We start from the raw sequence: 23497 nt of genomic DNA, 5'->3' as shown, positions 1-23497 counted from the left end.
AAAAAAAAATAGAGGAATAAATCTTCTCTCAAAGAAGAAAATGATAAATTCATGAAAATTTCCTGGAAGTATTGAGTAATGTATTGAGTAAGTGGATAGGAGAAAATGTCTTGCCATTTTATTTTATTTCAGAGAACTTAGCTGCTATTTCTAAAGTTTTAGAGACCATGTATAGGTTCTTGTCTTTGCTTGGGGAAGATTGATCTATTTGCTTCTTTCTGTATAAGTATTGAGTGTATAAATTGAAGACAATTTATCACCTTCTCAGACTACAAGAAATAGCTGTTAAATCTCCCTCAAATCACACCCTATCATTTTAAGTAAGACAAGAACACATCATAAGATATTGCATGTATCCCTGGATACCTCATAGAAAAACAGAATGCTTTTAAACAAAGGTCTGCTGGATCAGAGTTGACTGGGCTAAGTAACAGCAACAACTACCACAGTAATGAGATATACAAGGAAGCATCTGTTCAGTTAGTTGCCTTGTTAGCAACAGCAATTGAATCTCCAACAGACTGTCTTAAAATGTAAAGGACACTTTAGTCTATGTAATCCTTTTAAAAAAATTGTCTGAAATGAATAATAGGATGATCACGACTGGAATGTCTTTGATGATATATCAGGCTGGTCAGAGTGATCTTGGAATGCTAAACAACAGAGATCATTATACAAAATGAGATTAAGACCTGAACCTGTGCCAATTTATATATATATATTATATATATATATATATATATATATATATACACGCGTGTGTGTATAAACATCGTCTGAAAGTCTACTGACATCACTTAGAGCAGGTATGGTGTCTATACATACTGTTTACAAAGAGAAGTACTTTCAGGGGATATCCAACAGTGAAAAGCCATGTTCACATTTTGGTGTGCAAGAACATGTTAAAAATGTATGCAGACATTATAATTTTGATTGTCTTTATTTTTTGTATGCTCACAATAATTTGATATCAGCTTGGCAAGTTTTCATACACATCAGCAAATGCTTTCTTTACTGATTTCTGTAGACAAGAATAGCTGTCCCCATCTAGCTCCAAAGGATCAAGTAGGGTGTACTACGGAGAGAGTGAAATTATACCAAAGCACCAATGGTGCCTGATAGTCTTCTAATGTCATTTGGAGTAAGAGTGGTACGTGCACATATCATGGGTAGGGAGAAGTCATTCTTCAAAATGAAATCCTACAGCAAAATATTAATGTTCACATTTAGGCAGGTGTGCAAGAAAAGAGTAAGAATACATGTACACATTATCATCATGTTACCATCCACTTTTCCATGCTTGTATGGGCTGGCTGAAATTCATTGAGGCAGATTATCTACAGCCCTGACGTCCTTCTTATTACCAACTCTCACCTGTTTCCAAATAAGGTAATAGTTCTGCATTGTCAGATATGTTTTCAAGAAATATTGAAAATGAAGGATAGCACTTCCATGACGTTGATGCTCATTTACAACTATATGTTGCCAAGGTAAGGAGAAACTAACACACACAAATGATGAACTTCTTTCTATTTCCATGAACAAAACCAACTCACAAGGCTTTTGCTAGAAGGCACTTGCCCAAGGTGCCCTACAGTGGGACTGAACCAGAGACCATGTGGCTGGTTAGCAAATTTCTTACAACTCAACGATACCTGCATCTACACATACACACATGTGCACAGTTTCTTTGATATGGAACCCAGTTCTAAGCTGGAACTTTATTTTGTCAATCCCTCAAGGTTGAACGGCAAAGCTGACTTTGGCAAGATTTGAACTCACTGTGTAAAATACTGTAACTTAATACGACACTAATGATTCTGCCAATCCAAAGCCTTGCTTTAATAATAATAATAATAATAATTGGTACAAGAGCATAAATTCCAAAGAGGCAGTAGTAAAAATGAACCATTAGAATCCAACAGAATTCATAGAGCCCCAAGTAAATTTGCCTTAAGGTACTCAATTATATTCCCTTATGATGGGAGTTCAAATCCCACTTGGGTTGGTCTTCATTTTCTTTATTCTGTGGTCAAAAAAATACATAAGTTAAATTCTGAGCTTGATGAAATGAACTAACTCTCCCTCACAATATTTAGTATCTTGTAGACACTATCATTACAATTATATCTTATGGAGGTCAGTGGAATAAGAAAAATGAGGAAGCACCAAACAAAATTTTAATGTTTTGTTCTGACTCTATACATTCTCAGTACTCTGTGACTACCATTCCAAGGTTCATAGAATCAATGCTGGCATTGCACTGATTACTGATTTGATTCACCAATCCTCTTTCATTTATTTATTTATTTATTTATTTGTTATTATAATAAAGAATAAACTGTTATTATTATCATTATTAAAAAAGGAAGTGAGCTGGTAGAATCATTAGCATGACAGACAAAATACTGCACAATATTTCTTCTGCTCTATGTCCTGAGTTCAAATTCTGCTGAGGTTGAGTTTAACGTTCATCCTCCTTTCAGGGGTGATAAATTAAGTACCACCTGTGCAATAGGGTCAAGTTAATCAATAAGCCCACTCCCTCAAAATCACAGGCCTTGTGAGGAGAAAGGCTTATTATTATCATTTCATGTGCACCATTGCTGAATTAATCCTTAAACAAAATAAGCACGTGCATAGGGTATCAAGGGAAGAGGAGACATCACAGAAATGGTAAATGGTTTACAACACAAAAGAAATCACTTTAAACTCGCTAAAATAATATTTGGAATGCCTAATATCCACTAAGTATTGAAGTAAATGTATTACGTAGGACTAATTTTGAAGATCTGATCAAAGACTAAGCAATTTTTAAAAAGTTGGGAACTTTTTAAATACAAATAAAGTGGAAGAGTACAAAAAGAAGCATTATGTTCCATCTTGGTGTTAGTTTTGTTTTATTTTGAAAAATAAAAATTTCTTTTATGGTTTATTATTGTTTATATTTTGAATTACATATATGTGAGGGCACCAAAATCTTTCAAGTGCTTAGGGCCTCTGTGGATCTTAATCTGGCCCTGATGTGCACTTTATTCATAGAATGTAGGATTATTCTTCTAGTATGAATTTTTCCCATTTGAAAGTAAAAAAAGAATTTAATGCAACAAGTGAACTTTGCTTGCTGATAATCTATTCAAACATGGAAACTAAGTCAAGAACATTCCCCCAATATTTTAACAAAAAAAAGAAAAAAACAAAAACACAAGAATATAATTATTTGTACTTTAAAAAATACACAGAAAATACAATTTTCACAAGTAATTATATCTTTTAATATTATTTTTCACACTATAATATATACACACACACACACAAGCAAATGTTAGCAAAAATTTTAATGGTGAAAACACAACTCATTTGCCCATATTGCTAGTAATAAGGAAAGTTTAAATATGAATCAACTACCAGAGGAAGGATAGCATAGCAGAAATAAATGACCAAAGCAAATGCTTTCTTACCTGAAACTTTTTTCCAAGTGCAAGAGGCAGGCAACTTACTTCTGCATTGTAAATAAAGGAGGAGTTTGTCTATTCTTCTCAAAAGAAAATTTGAAGGAAACTCTGGCCAATGTGTGAAAAGATATGATTTTCATCAACTCAAGCAAAGCATATGGGAGTATCTCCTTTGTTTCTAAGATTAAAGGCAAGGCATTTTAACACACCTAGTTGTTGTATGACACACCTGCTGACAAGTTGTACTACAATATATGGAGCAGAAAGGTTTTGGCAATGGTGCTGAGCCTTGATTTATTGTCACCTTTGCAACACAGTACAACAATATGGTGGTTGCTATGCTAACTGGCATGTGACTGAGAAAGACTTGTATGAACATACAAGATTAATGACCCCCTAAAATCACAGGGCCTCTCTGAAACTCAGCCCCATAATGGTTACAAAAGAAAACCATGTGACTAGTGGTACAAGACAGAAGACTAGCTTCTACATGTGTGACAGTAAGAAGTATTTGAGGGTTTACTGTTGTAAGAAGCTAGAAATGGGAGAGTCTAGCTCACAGCAACAGAGCAAGTAACAGTGGGCTCCAGAAATGGCTAACTCTAGTTCTTGACCATCACAAGCCACATTGCAAATTGCAGCTTCAAAGTTGGTCAAAGTATATGCTTTGTCCTCAGAGCCAGAAGCCAAGGACAAAAAAGTAAATGAACAAGAATTCAAAGATTGTGACATCAAACCCCACCACTCTTCCACGAGCAAAAACCCTTCATATTCCTACAATAGCAATAAAACAGAGACAGGAAATAGCTATCAAATAAAACTGGATAAAAAAAAGAGAAGAAAAAAGAAAGCAGAGCAGGAACAAGGAGCCCAAGCAAAGCATGCAGAACAAACAGGGAGACACACCTCGTTCCCAGAAGAAAGCAAGACAAGAAGCCCACTTCTTCCTTTGAGTTTACAGTGTTAGAGAACATCAAACAATGATCTGAAGGATTTCCTAAATGACACGCAGAAGGAGAATAGAACTGAGAAAGTGCTAGCTTGCAATGAGATGAGGGCAGAATATAATGAACACTCAAAGGATTGTTGACAGAAACTACAGCAGCTCTTTATTGGTAGTGGTACCTGAATTATGTGGAAGATGTGGGCTTCTTCCTATCTACTCCAATACCTCAAATGTCCATGGACATATTTGAAACTAAAACATTCTGAGCATCATGACATGTACATGGGAGTGCACAATAGTAACAGTTGTAGCAGTGAGAGGCTCTAATCTAACTTAGGTGGCAGTTTATCACCTGTGTGCCTATAGGTTGTGCTTATTTTTTGTGTATGCATGTGTGTGTAGTTGACTATCCTATATATTTCAAATTTCTTAATATGCTTTTATATAAACTGTATAATGTTCTTGCCTAACTTTTCATTTTTATATAATGATGTTTCAACATCCCTTCATGTTCTGAGAACCTTTATACTAATTTTATATCTCCCTGGTGGCATAATAAAAGAAAGCTGCTGCTGCTGTTGTTGTTGTTGTTGTTATTATTATTATTATTATTATTATTATTATCATTATTATTATTATATTATTATTATTATATTATTATTATTATTATTATTATTATTATTATTATTATTATATTATTATTATTATTATTATTATTATAGGTGGCAGGCTGGCAGAATCATTAGCACACTGGGTGAAATGCTTAGCAGTATTTCATCTGCTGCTATGTTCTGAGTTCAAATTCAACCAAGGTCGACTTTTCCTTTCATCCCTTCGGGGTTGATAAATTAAGTACCAGTTGAGTACTGGGATCGATGTGATCAACTGTCCCCATCCCCACAAAAATCCAAGTCTTTTGCCTATGGTAGAAAGAATTATCATTGTTATTCTTAAGGCAGTGAGCTGGCTGAATTGCTTACATACCAGACTAAATGCTGAGTGACATTTTCATCCATCTTCACATTCTGGGTTCAAATGCTGAGGTCAACTTTGTCTTTCATTTTTAGAGTGTTGATGAAATCAGTCCTAGTCGAGCTGGGGTCAAAATTTCCCAACATTTCAGGTCTTGTACTTATCAAAGAAAGGGTTATTATTATTATTGCTATTATATTCTGAGTCCAAATTCAACCAAGGTCAACTTGACCATTCAATCATTTCGAGAGTGATAAAACAGATATCAGTCAAGTACTGAGATTGATGAAATCAACTTAACCAACTCATCCAAATTGGTGGCCTTATTGCAGAAATTTGGAAAAAAAACTATCATCATTTTTAAGGAAGCCAGCTGATGGAATTGATGAATATTTAGTGACATTTCTTTTACTCTTTACGTTCTAAGTTTATTCATCCTCTTAGGGATTGATAAAATAAGTACCAGTTAAGAACTAAGGTTGATGTTATCATCTTACCTCCTCCCACCACAAAATTGCTGGTCTTCTGTCAAAAATTTGAAGCAATTATATGGTTTATCATTATTCGGTAGTTCCAAGCTGGCAGAATTGTTAGCATGCCAGACAGTATGTGGTATTTCGCCCATTGCTACATTCTGGGTTCAAATTCTGCCAAGGTTGATTTCACTTTTCATCCTTTTAGGGTTGATAAATTAAGTACTAGTTAAACACTGGGGTTGATGTAATTGACTAGTCCCCTCCCCACAAATTTCAGGCTATGTGCCTATAGTAGAAGGGATTATTATTCAGTAGTTCCATGCGAGTCTCTGCTGCACCATCTGGTACACCTCAGTGTACCTGAGGTGTGTGCAGTATCATGCTCTTATTCTTATGGGGAGTGAGAGAGCAAGGACTCCTGTTGATGTATTGTGTCAGGTTTTGTTATGGGGTTTAGTTTCTTCCTTATCATTATGTTAGTGTTTGTTCTGTTGTGTGTGGTGTGTGTCATGAGTGTTGTGCTATTTCATAGGGCCTTAATATATGTTGCGCATTATATTATTGTCTTCATTATTAATATCATTATCTTCTCTCAAAGATATCCTATATTTTTAATGGCATGGTCATTGGGAAGATGGAGGGCAATGCCCATGGCCCTTACTTTTTTTTACAGGGACCTTAAAACTAGTGGGAGGAATAGAAGTTACCCTTAGACAATATCATGGGCCTAAATGTTCACAAAATAGTGAATACTATTAGAAGCATCCAAGGGCCAAATGGGAGAGTTAACCCAAACAGCAGTTTAAGATCTACCACCTAGGAGCTTATGCACATGCTTTCAATTATATGGAATATAAAAGTAGAATGGTTTACTTGTTGGAGCTACTGTTTTGTTATTTAAAAGATGTATAATGCCACTTCTGACTGCTAACTACTTAACAATGAAGTAGATATGGAACTTGCTTTTTGCTTGGTCAGGCTAGCTGAAGCAAGCAGAGTTAGATAGATGTTGGATCTAAACCTAATGGCCATATAACTAATAATCCAACATCTTTATAGTCAAGCCATAGCTATGTGCTTAAGAAACTAATTTTCACAACCACAAGGTTTTGAATTCCATCCCACTGCATGGCAGCTGGCTAAAGCCTTCTGCTATAGCTCTCGATAGGATGAAAGAGGCCCACTGCATATACGTGTGTATGTGTGTATTCGTTTGCTTTTAAAAGTTTTTCATCATTAGCAAGGGTGAGATGAATATATTGTTAAGGCATTGTTTTAGAGCTAGGTGCTCTTCCTGCCACTAACCCTTGTTTTTCAGGTACTGGTTGGCTAGTGACAATGGATGACCTGTCAACTGGGTAAATGACAAAAACTCCTACACTGCTTATATCTGAGTGATTTTTGGAGAATGTAAACAAACCTACACACACACTTGCACATACATATGATGGGCTTCTTTCAGTTTCTACTGATCGAATTGACTTACAAGGTTTGGTTAGCCTACAGCAGGAATAGAAGACACTTTGCCAAAATTTCAATCAGTGGGATTGAACTAAAAAACTCACATAGTTAGGAAAAGAACTATTTAACTGCACAGCCATGCCTGCACCTGTAAAACATATGTGCACATGTATGCATGGAACTGTCTACATTATATGCATTTTGCATGAGAAAGCATTGAGGTACATTCACTGAAATGTTGTTGATATTCCGTAGTCAACAGATCATTCACTAGATTTGCACTTTTGAAAACATGCAGAGTAAGAGAAACCTTGCTTGAAAAACAAGTTATGGTTGGTGACAGGAAAAGCATCCATCTGACTTAACATAATATGTATTCATCTAACCAATGCTACCATAGAAAAATGGATGTAGAAACTAATGGACAAACATCTGTACTGAAGCAAAAAATCAGTATCTGTGTAAACTTTATGATATATAAATATGTGTGTGTGTGTGTTTTTGTGTGTATATATATATATATGTGTGTATGTGTGTTTTTGTGTGTATACATATATATATGTGTGTGTGTGTGTGTGTCTGTGCGTGTGCTTGTGAATGTATATGTGTGTGTATATTTTATTTTTTATTTTATCTAGTTTCAGCTCACGAGCTAAGCACACACATACTAACATATATATATATATATCTTTCTTTCTCTTTATAAAGTAGAACGTGTTATGCTTTGTTCAATAACTAATGTACTTATTATCTTTCCAGAAATCCCCAGTTATCTTTTCAAAAACCTACGCTGTGTAAGGTTTATTTGACTCATATCAGTATACTGCAAGTAAAAGATTAACTTATACACTGAATTAAGGATTTGTTTTTACAGATCAACACATGAATTTTATCATTTGAAGCATAGAAAAATACAGTCTCATTTTCAGAATAAGTAGGAAGCTATTGTTTTTTTATTTATATATTTATTTCAAAATTCTAACCATTGTCTCTTCAGCTTCATTCTCTCAAATGCCAATTAAGTCGTTTTTTCTTTGTCGTTATATTAGGCTTTTTATCTGATATCTATTTTTATTTTTAATTTTAATTTTATTATTATCATCATCATTATTATTATTGTTTTGTGTTTTCATGAGTAACAACAATTATCTATCATTTGTAAAGATTCATTTTTGCAGTCAGCATTCTCATTACGGAGCCAAATTCTTTTATTAATCTTAACAAGAATAACAGAATCACTTGAAATGCTGATTCTCTGTAGATGAAGCATGATGGCATATACACCTAACAGTTGCACTACTAACACATGTTGATGAACATCTGTCAACTAGTTCTCAACATGTCATCATCATGCTTTCAAACATCAGTGAATTATACTAAATTCACTAATGCTAATCGACAATAAATCCAATTCAGGGTATGTCAAGCCGAATGATTTTAAGCCTTATAATCTTATAGGTTCAGGCATGGGGACGTGGTTAAGAAGTTCACTTTATAATCATGTGGTTTTAGGTTCAGTCACATGTTTTGGCTCCTTGGTCTCAGGCTGACAGAAGCCTTGTGAGTATATTTAGCAGACAGAATCTAAACGGAGCCTGTTGTGTGGATATATATATATATAATATATATATATATATATATATATAACGTGTGCATGTGTGTGTGTATGTATATGTATGTGTGTATATATGTATATATGCACACACACACACACACACATATATTATCTATCTGTATGTATCAGTGTGTGTGTTTGTGTATATGTATCCATGTGTATGTGCATGTCTAAGTGTGTCCCTTTGTCATAACATTGCATACTAATTGTAAACGAATATCACCTACATATGAGTGGTGTCCTTCATTTGAAATATTCCATGAAAATATGTCTGATTGACAGGCTGTTAATGGATAAAAGACTAGGGAAAAATATCATTCTACTTCGAAACAGGTGAAGGTTGGTGACAGGAATAGCATCCACCCATTGGAAATCTGCCACAATTAACTGGGTCTGACCGTTGCTCTATTAAGCATGAGAAAGTGGATGAATGTGGCGATGATGAATGCAAATTTCGAAAGAAACACTGAATGAATTAACAAGCCCTCAATATATATATCCATAGTTCTAGATATTGAACTATGGATGTAATTTCTTTTTTAAAATCAGAAAACTGAATATACTTTTCTTGCATTTCCTACATTTAAACATCTTAACCACAACAATTTGGGTTTAAAATTAGGTTAAGATTGTTGACACTGCACACTTAGAATAACTTTAAATTTTAACATTTAAAAATGCACAGGATTATTTTAGTTGTTTCTTTGTTTTTGTTTTCTGTTTTTTTTTTGTCCTCACTCTGCTAGAAAGTACAGCCACTTATTATCCATGAGCAAGTATGGCTTGGCAATATGTACTATGCTTTTGCTAACTGTTTTAGGTCCTTTTGTAGTTGTGAGCACCATAGATACCCTTTCAGTTCCCTCATGCCTTTATCCAGCAGTGGATCCTAGGTGCCACTGCTGGAAGAAGACAGGGTAGCACCGGTACTTGGTTGGTACTCATTTTAACTGAGTAGGCTGAAGCAATATGAAAAGAAGTCTGTTGCAAGGACACAACATGCTTCTCTGTCCAAGAAGTGATCCCACAATTTTATAACTGTAAAGATCATGAACTGAACAACCTGACTACTAGGGTGTGCCTTCACTCACCCCAGCTTTTTTTTTTTTTTTTCAAATAAGAGAAATGTCATAAACAAATTTTGTGACAAAAATTAATTGAAAGATTCACTTCTCTGAGGTGCTAATATTACCAATGATTGTTATTAATATTACTGTTATTGGTTTCAAATTTTGGCCCAAGGTCAGCAAATATGACCTAGGCAGAATTTGAACTCAGAGTATAAAGGCACAAAAAATACTGTGAAGGATTTTGTTGTTCAGCATGCTAACAATTCTGCCAAATCACTCCATTGATGATGATGATGATGATGTTTTCAAATTTTGGCACAATGCCAGTAATTTCAGGGGAGCAGTAAGTTGATTAAATTGACCTCAGTATATGACTGGTAATTATTTTATTGACCATTTAAATGGATGAAAAGCAGAGTCAAACACAGTGGAATTTGAACTCAAAACATAGAGATGGATGAAGTACTGCTAAGCATCTTGCCCATTTTGCCTGGTGTGCTAATGATTCTTCCAGTTCACAATAATAATAATAATATAATAATAATAATAATAATAATAATAATAATAATAATAATAATAAGAAGAAGAAGAAGAAGAAGAAGAAGAAGAAGAAGAAGAGAAGAAGAAGAAGAAGAAGAAGAAGAAGAAGAAGAAGAAGAACAACAACAACAACAACAACAACAACAGCAGCAGCAATGTCAGTTTAGGTTTTGAAAAAGAGTACACAAGACCTTTCATCTACTTCACCAATGATACATTCTAGGACATTAATGTCTTATAGTTTAAATTTCGCTATGAACACAAAATCATTTTCCTTACTTTCAACAGTCAGATATTTTTAAAGTAAACTGTTTTGTTTTTAAGCTAAGCATTGACAAGCATTTGAACCTTGAAATGAGTAGCTTTTAAGGAAAGTGCTGAACATTTATACATTTTAAATCCCTGTTAAGTCCCTGAATTTTAAGCTCCTATATTTTAAGCCTCAACTCTAAGTTTTAAGTAAAAGATTGAAAATGTTATCAAGTTTTGAACACCAAGATATTTAATATTGTAAACCTTTATATTTTAAGCTCTATATATTTTTAGTTTTAAACAAAATGGTGAAGTCTTTGTCAGACCCTCAACACACAAACATTGTAAGTTGTAGACAGGTTTACTTTGTCTTTTATCCTTCCAGGATTGACTGTAAAGTACAAGTCAAGGAGTGAGGTTGATATAATTGACTAGACCCTCCTGAAGAATATACGGCTTTATGCTAATGTTGGGAACAACTGATTTGAAGAGAGATTGTAAGTTTCAATAAGTTGGGTTGTCATAAAGAGTTGAATAGCTATAGCACTTTCAATGGAGAAGTTATAATAGAAAACAATTCTGTTAGATTAAAATTTAAGACATAAGAGAATAATATGTTTGAATGGTGGTAATTGAAAGGCTTTGCAGAATCCACCTGAAGCATAAACTGTCATAGTTCTTAGTTTTAATATCATTAAGTGGTAAGCTGGCAAAATTGTCTGAGCATTGCAATACAAGCTTTGAGATATGTCTTCCTGCATTTTATGTCCTGAGATCAAATCCTGAGTTTAATTTTTTTTTCTTATTTTCAAAGTTGATAAAATAGATAACTAGTCAAGTACTGAGGTTGCTGGTACTGACTAACCACCACCCCCACAAAAATTGCTATCCTAGATGCAAACTTTAAAACCAGGATGCTAAACTGACAGAACTATTACTGATTCAGACAAAATGCTTAGAAGTTTATGTACCGAGTTCAAATTCTGCTGAAGGGTCAATAACACAAAATGCCAATTAAGTACTGGGGTTGATGTAATTAACTAACTCCTGCCTCCTAAGATTGTTGGCTTTGTGCGAAACTTTGAAAGTATAATTGTTATTATAATTATCATTATTCTTATTGTTATTATTATTTTTATTTTTTTATTATGAGTATTATTATTATCATTATCACTACTCTATCAAAGGACCTGTATTCAAAGTGTGAAATATTTCCATTCCACACAGCAACCAAATGTATTGAACCTACAAATTTCCTTGGTTCTTATAACCACTGTTGCTGATAGTGATTGGTTCCAGTTCCTTGGATTTAGATTTTACTTTTACTAACTAAACAACCAACCAACCAACCATGATATAGGTTTCCAAAAGAGCCTTGTTTTTTCTTCTTTGCTTTTTTTTTGGCTGTTTTCTTACCCAGTATCCTCTATGCTCAACCATTATTTTCAACACTGAAAGATTTTATGTTTTTTTCTTTTTCATGTCCTCTGTTCTCTCACTAACACTCTAACACCTCACAGCTTAGATTATATGTCTGAAATTCCATTGATAATACTTTATACCACTTTGTTCTCCCGTATCATAAATGTTTATCTTAAAATGTCTCCAGCTACTTAACAGCAAACACCTTTTAGCTGTCTGGAATATATTCATATTTTCCCACTAAGTCTACCTCAAAGAAATCACCGGATAAGTTATCTGTCTCAAATGAATAAGGCTTCATTCTTTCTTATTCTTTTCTGCTTCTAAGTTTCCTTTCTAAATTTAGTTCTAAGTGGAAATATTGTGAAAATCTGAACAACTACTAATGATTTATTGGCCAAAAAGTGGCAGAGAATATAAATATTCTTGAAGAGCTTGTTTATAGTGTTTGTTCTAATGTGAAATTAATCATGCCAAGAAATCAGGGGGAGGGGTGACTGTTTTGCAGTTGTGAACGGATTGTGGGAGGAGGAATTAAAAAAAAACAATATAGATATATATGTACATATATATGTATATATATATATATATATATATATATATATATATATGTACACCTATACATATGATTAAACTACTCACCGCGTTTTACATTGCTGGACCCAGCTGAAGAATAAAAAAAAAACATACAAAAGTTTTACATTGATGTCTAAATTTTGTTTTCTAAAGAATTTTTTAAAACACACATATAAACTACAAAACATAAAATAAACCCACACACATATATATATTCATGCATCAATACATACATGTATATATATACATATATATATATATATATACACATAGACATACATATATAATATATATATACATGTATAATATATATATACATACATATATATATATATATACACACATATATACATACATATATATATACACACATACATATATATACGCATACATATATATATGCACATATATACATATATATATATATACACATAAATATATATAAATATATATGCATACATACATATATATATATATACACACACACATTATATAACAAGCAGAGCAAAATATAAAAACAGCAAAAGAAAATTAAAAAAAAAATAAAATAAAGCTTTGATAAAAGAAAACATGGCTTTTTTTTTAAACTACGCAATTTTTATGAAACAATAAAGACAGAAGCGAAAAACAGACACAAAGAAAGAACCTCCCCCCACCTACAAACATAAACTGAAAAACAAAAGAAGATATTTGTGTAAAAAAAATCAGTTAATAATTCGATTGTTTCATGAAAAGAAGAAAATATAAAATTAAATACAAACAGATATACACATAAATGTTATGACATGGTATTCAGAAATGAAGATAATTAGCAATAATAATAGTAGTAGTAGTAGTAGTAGTAGTAGTAGTAGTAATAATAATAATAATAATAATAATAATAATAATATGAAGAATGGTATATTTATAATAATAATAACAATAATGGCTATTAATGGCTTCTAACATCTTACATAATGAAGACTCTTAATGAAAATAATAAGAACAAGAATAATAATATTAATAATAAGATTAATATAATAAAGATTATTAATAAATAAATAAATGAAAATTTAATGATTATATTTACAACAACAACAGCAATAATAGTACATGTAATTTCAGAAAGGACAGTGACAATTCCACAATATTCTGCAAAATATAAACTACTCCAGCAATCAAATTTGAAAAATTGTTTAAATTAGTTAAGAAAGGAATAAGTAAAATTCATAAACTGTGTGTGTGTGTGTGTGTGTGTGTGTGTGTGTGTGTGTGTGTGTGTGTGTGTGTGTAATTATGAGCAGACAACAGCAAATGGAAAATAAAACACTTGGCATTTCTGAAATTAAATGAAAGCCATCAAGTTTGAAGGATGTTATTGTAGCATTTAAGGAAAGATAAGAGAACAATATAAAATAAATTCATATATATATATATATATATATATATATATATAACATATATTGTATAGATATTAATGTATATGTTTATATATGCATTATATATATATATATATATATGCATACACATATCTACATAAATATATGCAAACTTATTTATGTGCATGTGTATGTGTGTATGTATATATACATTTATAAATATTTGTACAGAGTTACAAACACACAGATAGATACATACACACACATGAACATATATGAATACATAAAATGTATACCAGCATCATTATTACTTTATATCTGCTACTCCATGACGGCATGGGTTAAACAAGAATTTTCAAGGTAGTTTTTTCTAGGCCAGATACCCTCTCTGGTGCCAACCAATTTTTGTTGCCACTTTTGACATGCAGTGATACAGTATACTATTTCTAAAATACATGCACACACATATACATGAATTAACGGACACATGTGAATTATCACATGTACGTAAGAAATAACACCAAGTGCACTACTCAGCATTTTGGGATATAATGTGCATAAACAATGAAGCACTCATGGTCCAAGAGAAAACTGCATAAAAGAGAAATCTGACAGTGTTGTCAAGAGAAAGTTGTGTAGGTATGGAGGATATGAAGTGTGTGTAGAGGATGATGATTGGACAAAGAAATGTCACATGATATATGTGTAAGAAAGTGGCAGAAGAGCTATGTTGAGGAACGTTTGGGAATAAGGGATGTAAAGGGTGATCTCAGGGCACTGAATTTCATGGAGGAGATGATGTATGACTGCATCATGATATATGATATTGTGATGGGGAGGACATGTCCACTCTGTACGTATATACAAAAATGGATGTACAGTGGTGATGATGATGATGATGATGCAGAGGAAGAGGAATGAGATATAGGCATCAAGTGCATGCATATATAATTATATATATACATAAAGAAGCACACACACACACACACACACACACACACAGAGGAAGAGAGTAACTGATAGATATTGAAGTATATACATATATGTATGTATGTGTATCTCTCTATCTCTCTCTCTCTCTCTCTCTCTATATATATATATATATATATATATATATATATATATATATATATATTATATATATATATATATATATATATATATACACACACAATTACATACATACATACATAGACATACATACAGACATATATGTATGTGATAGTGTGTATGCATGCATACGCATGTACACAAACTTATACACACACACACTTGCACAGAAGAAATTTTATTGTAAAGGAATTTACAAAATTATGAAATAGCTGCGATGATAATGTTTAGAAGCATTCACATCACAGGGCTACATTTGTATACATTGAATGCAAATGAAGGTATTTCCTTCGATAAATATAAAACAACAGAATCCAACTTCCTTTATGTGGATTGAAACCATATATTTGAATAAACATTACCACATAAGATGGTATAAAAATCCACATTATCATGATGAAGTATTGAGAAGTGACATGAAGCATTTCACATCAAACTAAATAGGTGTATTTAGGAAGAACAGGCAGAAATAAAGATAAAATTTTTCTTAGTACTGGGGCATACACAAATTATACTAAGGTTAAATTTGTTAATTTAACAGAGGGTAAATAAACTGTGCCCCATAAGGTGCTAATATTAGCTACAGTGGTAATATTTTCACTCTATACAGCAGTGAGCTGGCAGAATTGTTAGCATGCTGGGGAAAAGGCTTAGCAACATTTTTATCTGTCATTATGTTCCAAATTCAAATTCTGCCATGGTTGACTTTGCCTTTCATCCCTTCAGGGTCAATTAAGTAAGTACCAGTTGAACACCGGGATTGATGTAATCAACTTATTCCATCCCCGAAATCGCTGGCCTTGTGGCAAAATTTGAAACCAATATTTTCGCAGAATTACACAGTATTGTAAATGACATACCAGATTTTACTGCACCACAATGAAAATAGATGCACATTTAACATTTAAATCTATGTCTAGAAAAATTTACCCCATGCCACAGTCAGGCTAAATCTGCAGTCAATTTCTGCCATTTTATGTTAAATTTACCAATTTAGCCTCTTGTACATTGGTTAGAAGCTGCTTACTATAACTGTACTGCATCAACCTCAAATATATACCTTGTAAATATAAAATCATGTATTTAAATGTTATGATCATATTTATTCCATTTTATCCTTACATAAGTGGTCAACCTTTTGCTTTTGTGGAGTTTTTACAATACAAATTCCAAAAGTATATTGAATGTGAGAAATAATTTTTCCTCTGTGTATTTATATGTGCATGTTCCACCTATAAATACACACTGCCATCCAATGCACTGAGCAGTGCAGGAGAAACTAAAGCTTACACACATTACAAAAAATATACATATATCTGGATAGGCAGAAACATACACACTTTTATGAATATAAGCATATATATGTAAACACATAACTACACACACACACATATATTTATACATACACACATAAATATATGTATACACATAACTATACACACACACATGCACTCATATATATATATATATATATATATATAATTTAATGCCCATGTTCCATAACTACATACAAACATATATATATATATATATATATAGAGAGAGAGAGAGAGAGAGAGAGAGAGAAAGAGAGAGAGAGAGAAACATACATAAATGCACACTTATATGCATATACATACATTGTTTGGACAACCTCAACTCTAAATCTAACTGATATCGTATAATATTTTGGTAAACACACTAAATTGATATGCATTTCAGCTTCCAAAGCCTCTTCAGTAGAGGTCGGTGTCACAGTGATACTACCAGTCAACTGGGTTCAGGGAAGAATATATTTCAAAAGAAAATTCATAGTGTGGGTATAAAAGTTGCTATGTTATGCTGTGTATATCATAGAGCTATATATAGTTGTTAGAAGGAAATCAATTGAATGAAAAATGATTTAAAGTTGATGAAATTGTAAGATTTTTTTTATCTCATCCTCAAAGCAAAACATTCTAAATTTCTAAATTTCATTTTCTGACTTCTTTCTTCTCTTCAGTGACTTGTTTAGGATTAAATCCATTTTATCCAATTCTTATGAGTTGAGGTAGATAGTGGATTGCAGTTTCCACTCATTATAAACCTTGATTTATAATAAGAAAATATATTTAATTCTAATGAAAGTAGTGAAAAGAAGATAGATGTAAGTGTGGAGAGAAACAAAAACAGACTGTTCTACCTTCAGAATGAAAGAAAAAGTAATTCTAATTTCATCCACATCAAATCCCTCTTGCTAGTTAATTAATATATTTTTAATTGAAATATTTTAGCATTTTTTTCTATTAATTTTTGAGAATAATAAATAATGACAAATTTAAACTAATATTGATTTCAAATTGTGGCACAAGGCCAGCAATTCCGTGGGATGGGCTAAATTGATTACACAGACCCCAGTGTTCAACTGGTACTTAATTTATCGTCTTTGAAAGGATGAAAGGCAAAGTCAAGCTCAGCAGAATTTGAACTCAGAATGTAATGACAGACAAAATGCCACCAAGCATTTTACCTGATATGCTAATGTTTCTGCCAGCTTGGTGCCTTTTTTTATTCAAATAATATTGTCAGTATTAAGTTGATGTTGGAAATATGTGTTAACATGAAAGCTCAATGGAAAGTGTTTAATTTAAGTCAGTTTAAAATAGTAAGTTTGTACCACAGCACCAGGGTGGCCTCAGGTGGATTGGCATCAGAAAAGCTTAACTGTTTTTCATCTACATTAGTTCTTCTTAACAACTATACACAACTTTGTCCATGACATATGCAACACAAGTACCATACACAGGCCATGAAATATTCCTTGACTCAGAAATGCATTACTTAATGTCCATAGAAATGAGAAAAATACTTTTGTGTGTGTGTGTGTGCGTGGCACACACACATAATTATACAATGGACTTCCACGCACTTTCTATCTATTGAGTTCTCTCAAGAGCATTTGCCAATCTGGCGCTATGATGACATATACCCAGGGTGCCACAACAATAGAACTGAATCCCAAACTATTTGATTGTAAAGCAACCTTCTTACCCACGCACCCAATCCTGTATCTTTCTAACAGATTCACTTAGAATTGCATTACTTGATATTTCACAGAAATAAGAAAAGCACATTTATTCAGAAGTACTTAAGTTTTACAATGAAACTGTTTAACTGAAGCATTTCTTAGTAAACTGACCTAAACTGACCATCTCAATATATTTTTTACAACAATACTTGCACTGCTCTTCAATCACTCATTCTAAGACTTTATTTACTCTTCATTTCTTACTCTTAACACAACAGATTTGATTTACCCTGTCAGTGGCCATGATTTCTTCCCTCATATAGCATTAATCCATTTGATACCAACCTCACTATAAAACACCCCTGGTTCTGTGATATAAATCTCCTGTTTTAAGGAAATCTAAATGAAACCCATCCATCAAAACTTCAGGCTAATTTATATTTCAAACACCAGCTTGAAAATACCCCATTTAGTAAATCCTTCCTTGTTTTCAAAATGAATTGAAACAAAAGTGTACCTCAATAGAAATATGGTTAAAAAAGGAGGTTAACTACAGCCTAATGTCATAAACTAAGAAACAAGTGAACCATATTTAAATATATTACATGTTCTACTCTCATCTAGTTTTAATTCCATACTCACCTTTTACATTGAGGGTGAAAATATCAAATGCCTGCCATGTATATTGTAGAATCCTATAGTGGGATACAATCAGTGATTTATAAATAAGTTATTCCTAAATTTTGCTTTCAGTAGTAATTTCTTTAAAAGATTAGCTCCAACTTTTGATTTTACGATGATTTGTACAGTCTTTGATATTGTGTCTCATAACACTTGATACCCTCTCTCTTAAGTTCAGTCATGTATTAACAGTCTTAGAGAAAGAAGCTAATTTTCATTTTGATGTAGTGACGTGTCTGTTTATAACCAATGTGTTGAATTGCTCAATCTCACCAGCTTCCCTCAACAGATCTGTTCTTTTCCATCATGAGATGCTCTGTTTTGCTCTGCAAAGAGCAAGAAGACTCCCAACAGTACAGGTTTCACAAAAAGTAACCCGTATACACTGCAAGTGTTAGGTAAGTGATTTGACAGCAACAATGTAAAGTTTAGAACTCAGAAATTTTTCTGATGTCAAAGCAACTTCTACAGAGCCGGTGCCCAGTACACAGTGTAAAGTGGTTGGTGTTAGAAAGGACATCCAGCCATAGAAACAATGCCAAAAGTGAAACATTGGAGGAAGACATAGTCTTCTGACCTTTGAAATTTTGTCAAACAGTCCAATGCATAGAACATAGTGATGATGATATTGTTGGTGATAATGATGATGATGATAATGCTGAATAATGAACTCTGTTACCATAGAAGGTATTTGCTGAGACAATTCAATTGCGATAAGTGTGTAATTTACTTGTAAAATTTACAAATAATGATGCAATATTTTTTCCGTTTTCTGAAGTAAGTTTAATTAATTCAATTAATTCAACAGTAATTCGATAAATATAAAAACTAGTTTCTAAATGTATTAATTTTGAATTTATTATACAATCTAAATATTTATAAATATAAATCTGTCTTGAACTTATATCAATTATTAAATTTCTTTCTACCATTATTTTCATTAATTTAATGTTAATTAAATTTTTATTACATAAGACTTGAAATACCTTTTTACAGATGAATAGCTAAAATTCTCAAAGAACACAATAGGAATAAATGCTGAAGTGATAGTTCTTGAGGAACTTTGAAGTAGAAATACAAATTAGAAAATATGTGGAACTGTAGAACCAGTAGCATTCTAAAGGAGGAAGTATAACAAATCTTTGATGCAATACCAATCTATTTTCCCTCTTTTACATAAAGAATGCCATTCATCTGTTAAATTTGTAACAAATATTTGTTAAATGAAAGAATGAAGCCAACTAAATTAAAGAGACATCATGATAGGCACTGACCAGGCTGTGTGGTCAAGAAGTTTTCTTCCCAACAGCATGGTTTCGGATTCAGTCCTAGTTTGTGGCATCTCCTACTATAGTCTCTAGCCAACCAAAGACTTGTGAGTGAATTTGATGAGTGGAAACTGAAAGAAGGGCTCTGTCTATCTGGCACTGTGTGTGTGTGTGTGTGTGGTGTGTGTGTGTGTACATGTATGCGTGCATCTCCCAGCCTTGACTTGGCATAATGATTGTAAACGTGAGTCGCTGTGATACAAACAGTCATTCATTTCCAAGGAAGTTCCCCTCTGAGACACAAGTCTGGGCAAGGTTGTTTAAGGAAGACCAGCAGTTACCTATGCATACCAGCCTCCCCTCCCCACATCACCAATGTTATCCAAGGGAAAAGCAAAGGCCAATACAACTTGGTACCAGTGACATTGCATTTCAGTTCTATTGTTGAATGAACTGGAACAACATGAAATAATGTGTTGTGCTCAAGAACACAACTCACAGCCTGGTCCAGGAATTGAACTCACTATCTCATGATTGTGAGCCTGATGCTCTAACCACTGAGCCATGTGCCTTTACATTTCCAGTATTCTGCAAAAAGATATCTAACCATGGTAAAGTATTACCTTGCCTGAGGTGTTTGGGATAGAGCAGGGAAGACATAAAAATATTAATGATGAGGAAACTGGATGGATCCTTTAACTACAAGGTGAGTAAAAGTGATTAGGACAGAACCAGGAAAGCAGGTGGGCAGGCGTCTATGGGAGAGTGAGAGATGGGGAATGGATGAGGTGGTGAACAAGGGGTGAGTGGATGCAAAGTGGTAGGGAGGGAAGAGTAGGTGACAACTGTAAAGACTGAATAGAGTTGATAGGTGGATGCAAAGAATGGTGAATAAGGAGTAGAGGTGACCTATGAAGCACGGTGAGGAAGAGTAACAGAATATAGAGGTGATGCAAGAGAAAGATGAGGACAAGTGGTTGGGTAGTTTGCATGGGTTGAGTTTGGGAGGAATGGAGAAGCAAATATCATGCATGGGAAGAATGTGAGACATGGTGACGAAGAAGGTGAGAAAACGGTGGTAAGAGGTGGGTTGGGCAATAAGCTATAGGATTAAAGTTTATCAGGCCTTTACTACATACAAAAGTATGAGTGGCTATCAATGAGATGAGTTTTTAGATGACTGGTACACACACAAAAATAAAGCAATTTTTTGACACATTTTTGATTTTTCTTCTGAAAAGAACCGTATTCTTACAGAATTCTTTTCTGATAAGAGCTGGCTTTGCAGACATTAAATTTGAGAACTCAGTTTTTAATTATTTAAAATTATCTCCCATCTTCCTTGAGAGTCACTAATAATTTTCAGCACCTAGATGAACTGTGAAGAAAGATGAAGCCAGAGTTGTGGATGTGCATGTGTGTATATTTACTTTTAATTATAATACTTTTAATTTTATCTGTTTTCCAATATAATTTAGTCACTCATTATCTGTAATGTAAGCAAACAAAACAAATGATAAAAATTTTCAGTTTATCACCCCCTCCTCATTTTTATATAGCTTTGTTTCATTTATGACATCACATTTGATAACATTCTCATATGTGTTTCTACAGCATGAATGGATGAATCCTGCCAATAATAAACAAATCATTATTATTATTATTATCATTATTATTATTATTATTATTATTATTATTATTACTATTATTAAAATAATAAATTATTACTATTATTAAAATACATTTATTGTATTTTCTGGGGCCGGAATACTTTTTTTTGTTTGTCTTTTTTTAGATTTTTGCATTTGGTTTTTGTGAAAATACTTATAAGAAATTATAAAAATAATTAAAAAAAGGAATAATTAAATTTATACTATCATCAAATAATATAAACAAAGAAATACATAAATGTAAATTGACACACACATATATACATATATGTATATTATATATATATATATATATATATATATATACATATACATACATACATACATATACATATATGGATATACATATATGGATATACATATACATAGATATACATATATATATATATATATACGTATGTATGTATGTATGTATGCATGTATGTATATGTAAAATGATTAAATAAATAGACCTAAAAAAATTAAATAAATAAATATATGACCTGAAAGGAAATAAACTCAATTCAATTATTATTTTGGAAGGAAAAAGAAAGAAAAAAATATTATTATAACATGAAATATATTAAAACACATTTTTAAAATTAAAAATAAAATCAAACAGAAATATAGACATAAATAGATTTAACATATAATAGAAGAAAATGTTTTAAGCAGTTAGGGTCAATAAAATACATATTGTTTATTATATAATGTGAATCGAATATTGTTGTAAACAAGTTTCATCTCCAGAAAGAGGCATGCAACTGCATTAGGACTGAAAAGGGTGTTTTGAGATGTAAAAGCAGAAATGATGTTATTTGATAACAAATGTTCTTTGATTATAGGTTGCAGTATAGTGGCTAAAATATAGATTAACTATTGAAAAGAATTCTATATTTTCAGTTTACTGTTTCATAGTTGACCAGCATTGGAACTGTGACCTATGACCTTTCTGGGGGTTTTATTATTATTTATTTATTTATTTTTCTTTTAGGCAGACAAATTCTTTTTAAAATTAAATTCTATAAAATATTTGTTCTGTTTCTATGAAGTTAAAGCAAAATTGTTTAAAAGGAAATTTTTGCTACTGTTTCTAGTGAGTTCTGAGAAAGCATTAAGGTGCCTTGTTGAATAATGTTGGCTCACTTTTAAAACAGATTGCAGCAGCAAGAGCAATAGCAGTAGTAGCTGCAGCAATGAAAATAATGGTGGTGGCAGTAGTGGGTATTGTGGTGTTTGTGGTAGAGTGGGAATAGAATTTATACAACACACACTCACACACGTAAATATATACATATGCATGTATTTGTGTCTGTGCACACACACACATATATATATAATATACACACTAAGTAAATGAGGAAAAGGTAAGTAAGCAGAATTTAGGTTCTATAGGTATTCAATATTCAATCCAGTTCTTCTGCAGAACCAGAATCCCAGCATATTATTACAGAGCTTGCACAATCTATGTTACCCAACTGACATCTATTTCATTTCATTTCTAAATCTGCTTAAGAGCTCATTCATATGTCACCTTGATAAATTTCTCTGTGAAATTCATAACAAGCATCTATGTCCCACACCTGGATATATTTCTATATTTACTCAAATATTCGATCCTAAATCAAATTAAATAAATCTGTTTTGATATGGTTATATT

General features: G+C 32.5%; 1 protein-coding gene across 10 annotated transcripts in view; it reads right to left on the bottom strand.

Moving 5' to 3' along the window:
• LOC115218071 (zwei Ig domain protein zig-8) overlaps positions 1-23497 on the bottom strand; it is a 547852-nt gene that overhangs the window by 70229 nt on the left and 454126 nt on the right. For all 10 annotated transcript variants that reach the window (XM_036508049.1, XM_036508046.1, XM_036508050.1 and 7 more), the window contains one exon: positions 12852-12875. In XM_036508049.1, the coding sequence (XP_036363942.1) occupies positions 12852-12875 (24 nt within the window). The remainder of the gene's footprint in view (positions 1-12851; positions 12876-23497) is intronic.

This window comes from Octopus sinensis, linkage group LG12 (genome assembly GCF_006345805.1).
Source record: "Octopus sinensis linkage group LG12, ASM634580v1, whole genome shotgun sequence".
NCBI lineage: Eukaryota > Metazoa > Mollusca > Cephalopoda > Octopoda > Octopodidae > Octopus > Octopus sinensis.
Note: the sequence above shows the minus strand (reverse complement) of the source record. Positions and strands in the feature narration are given on the sequence as shown.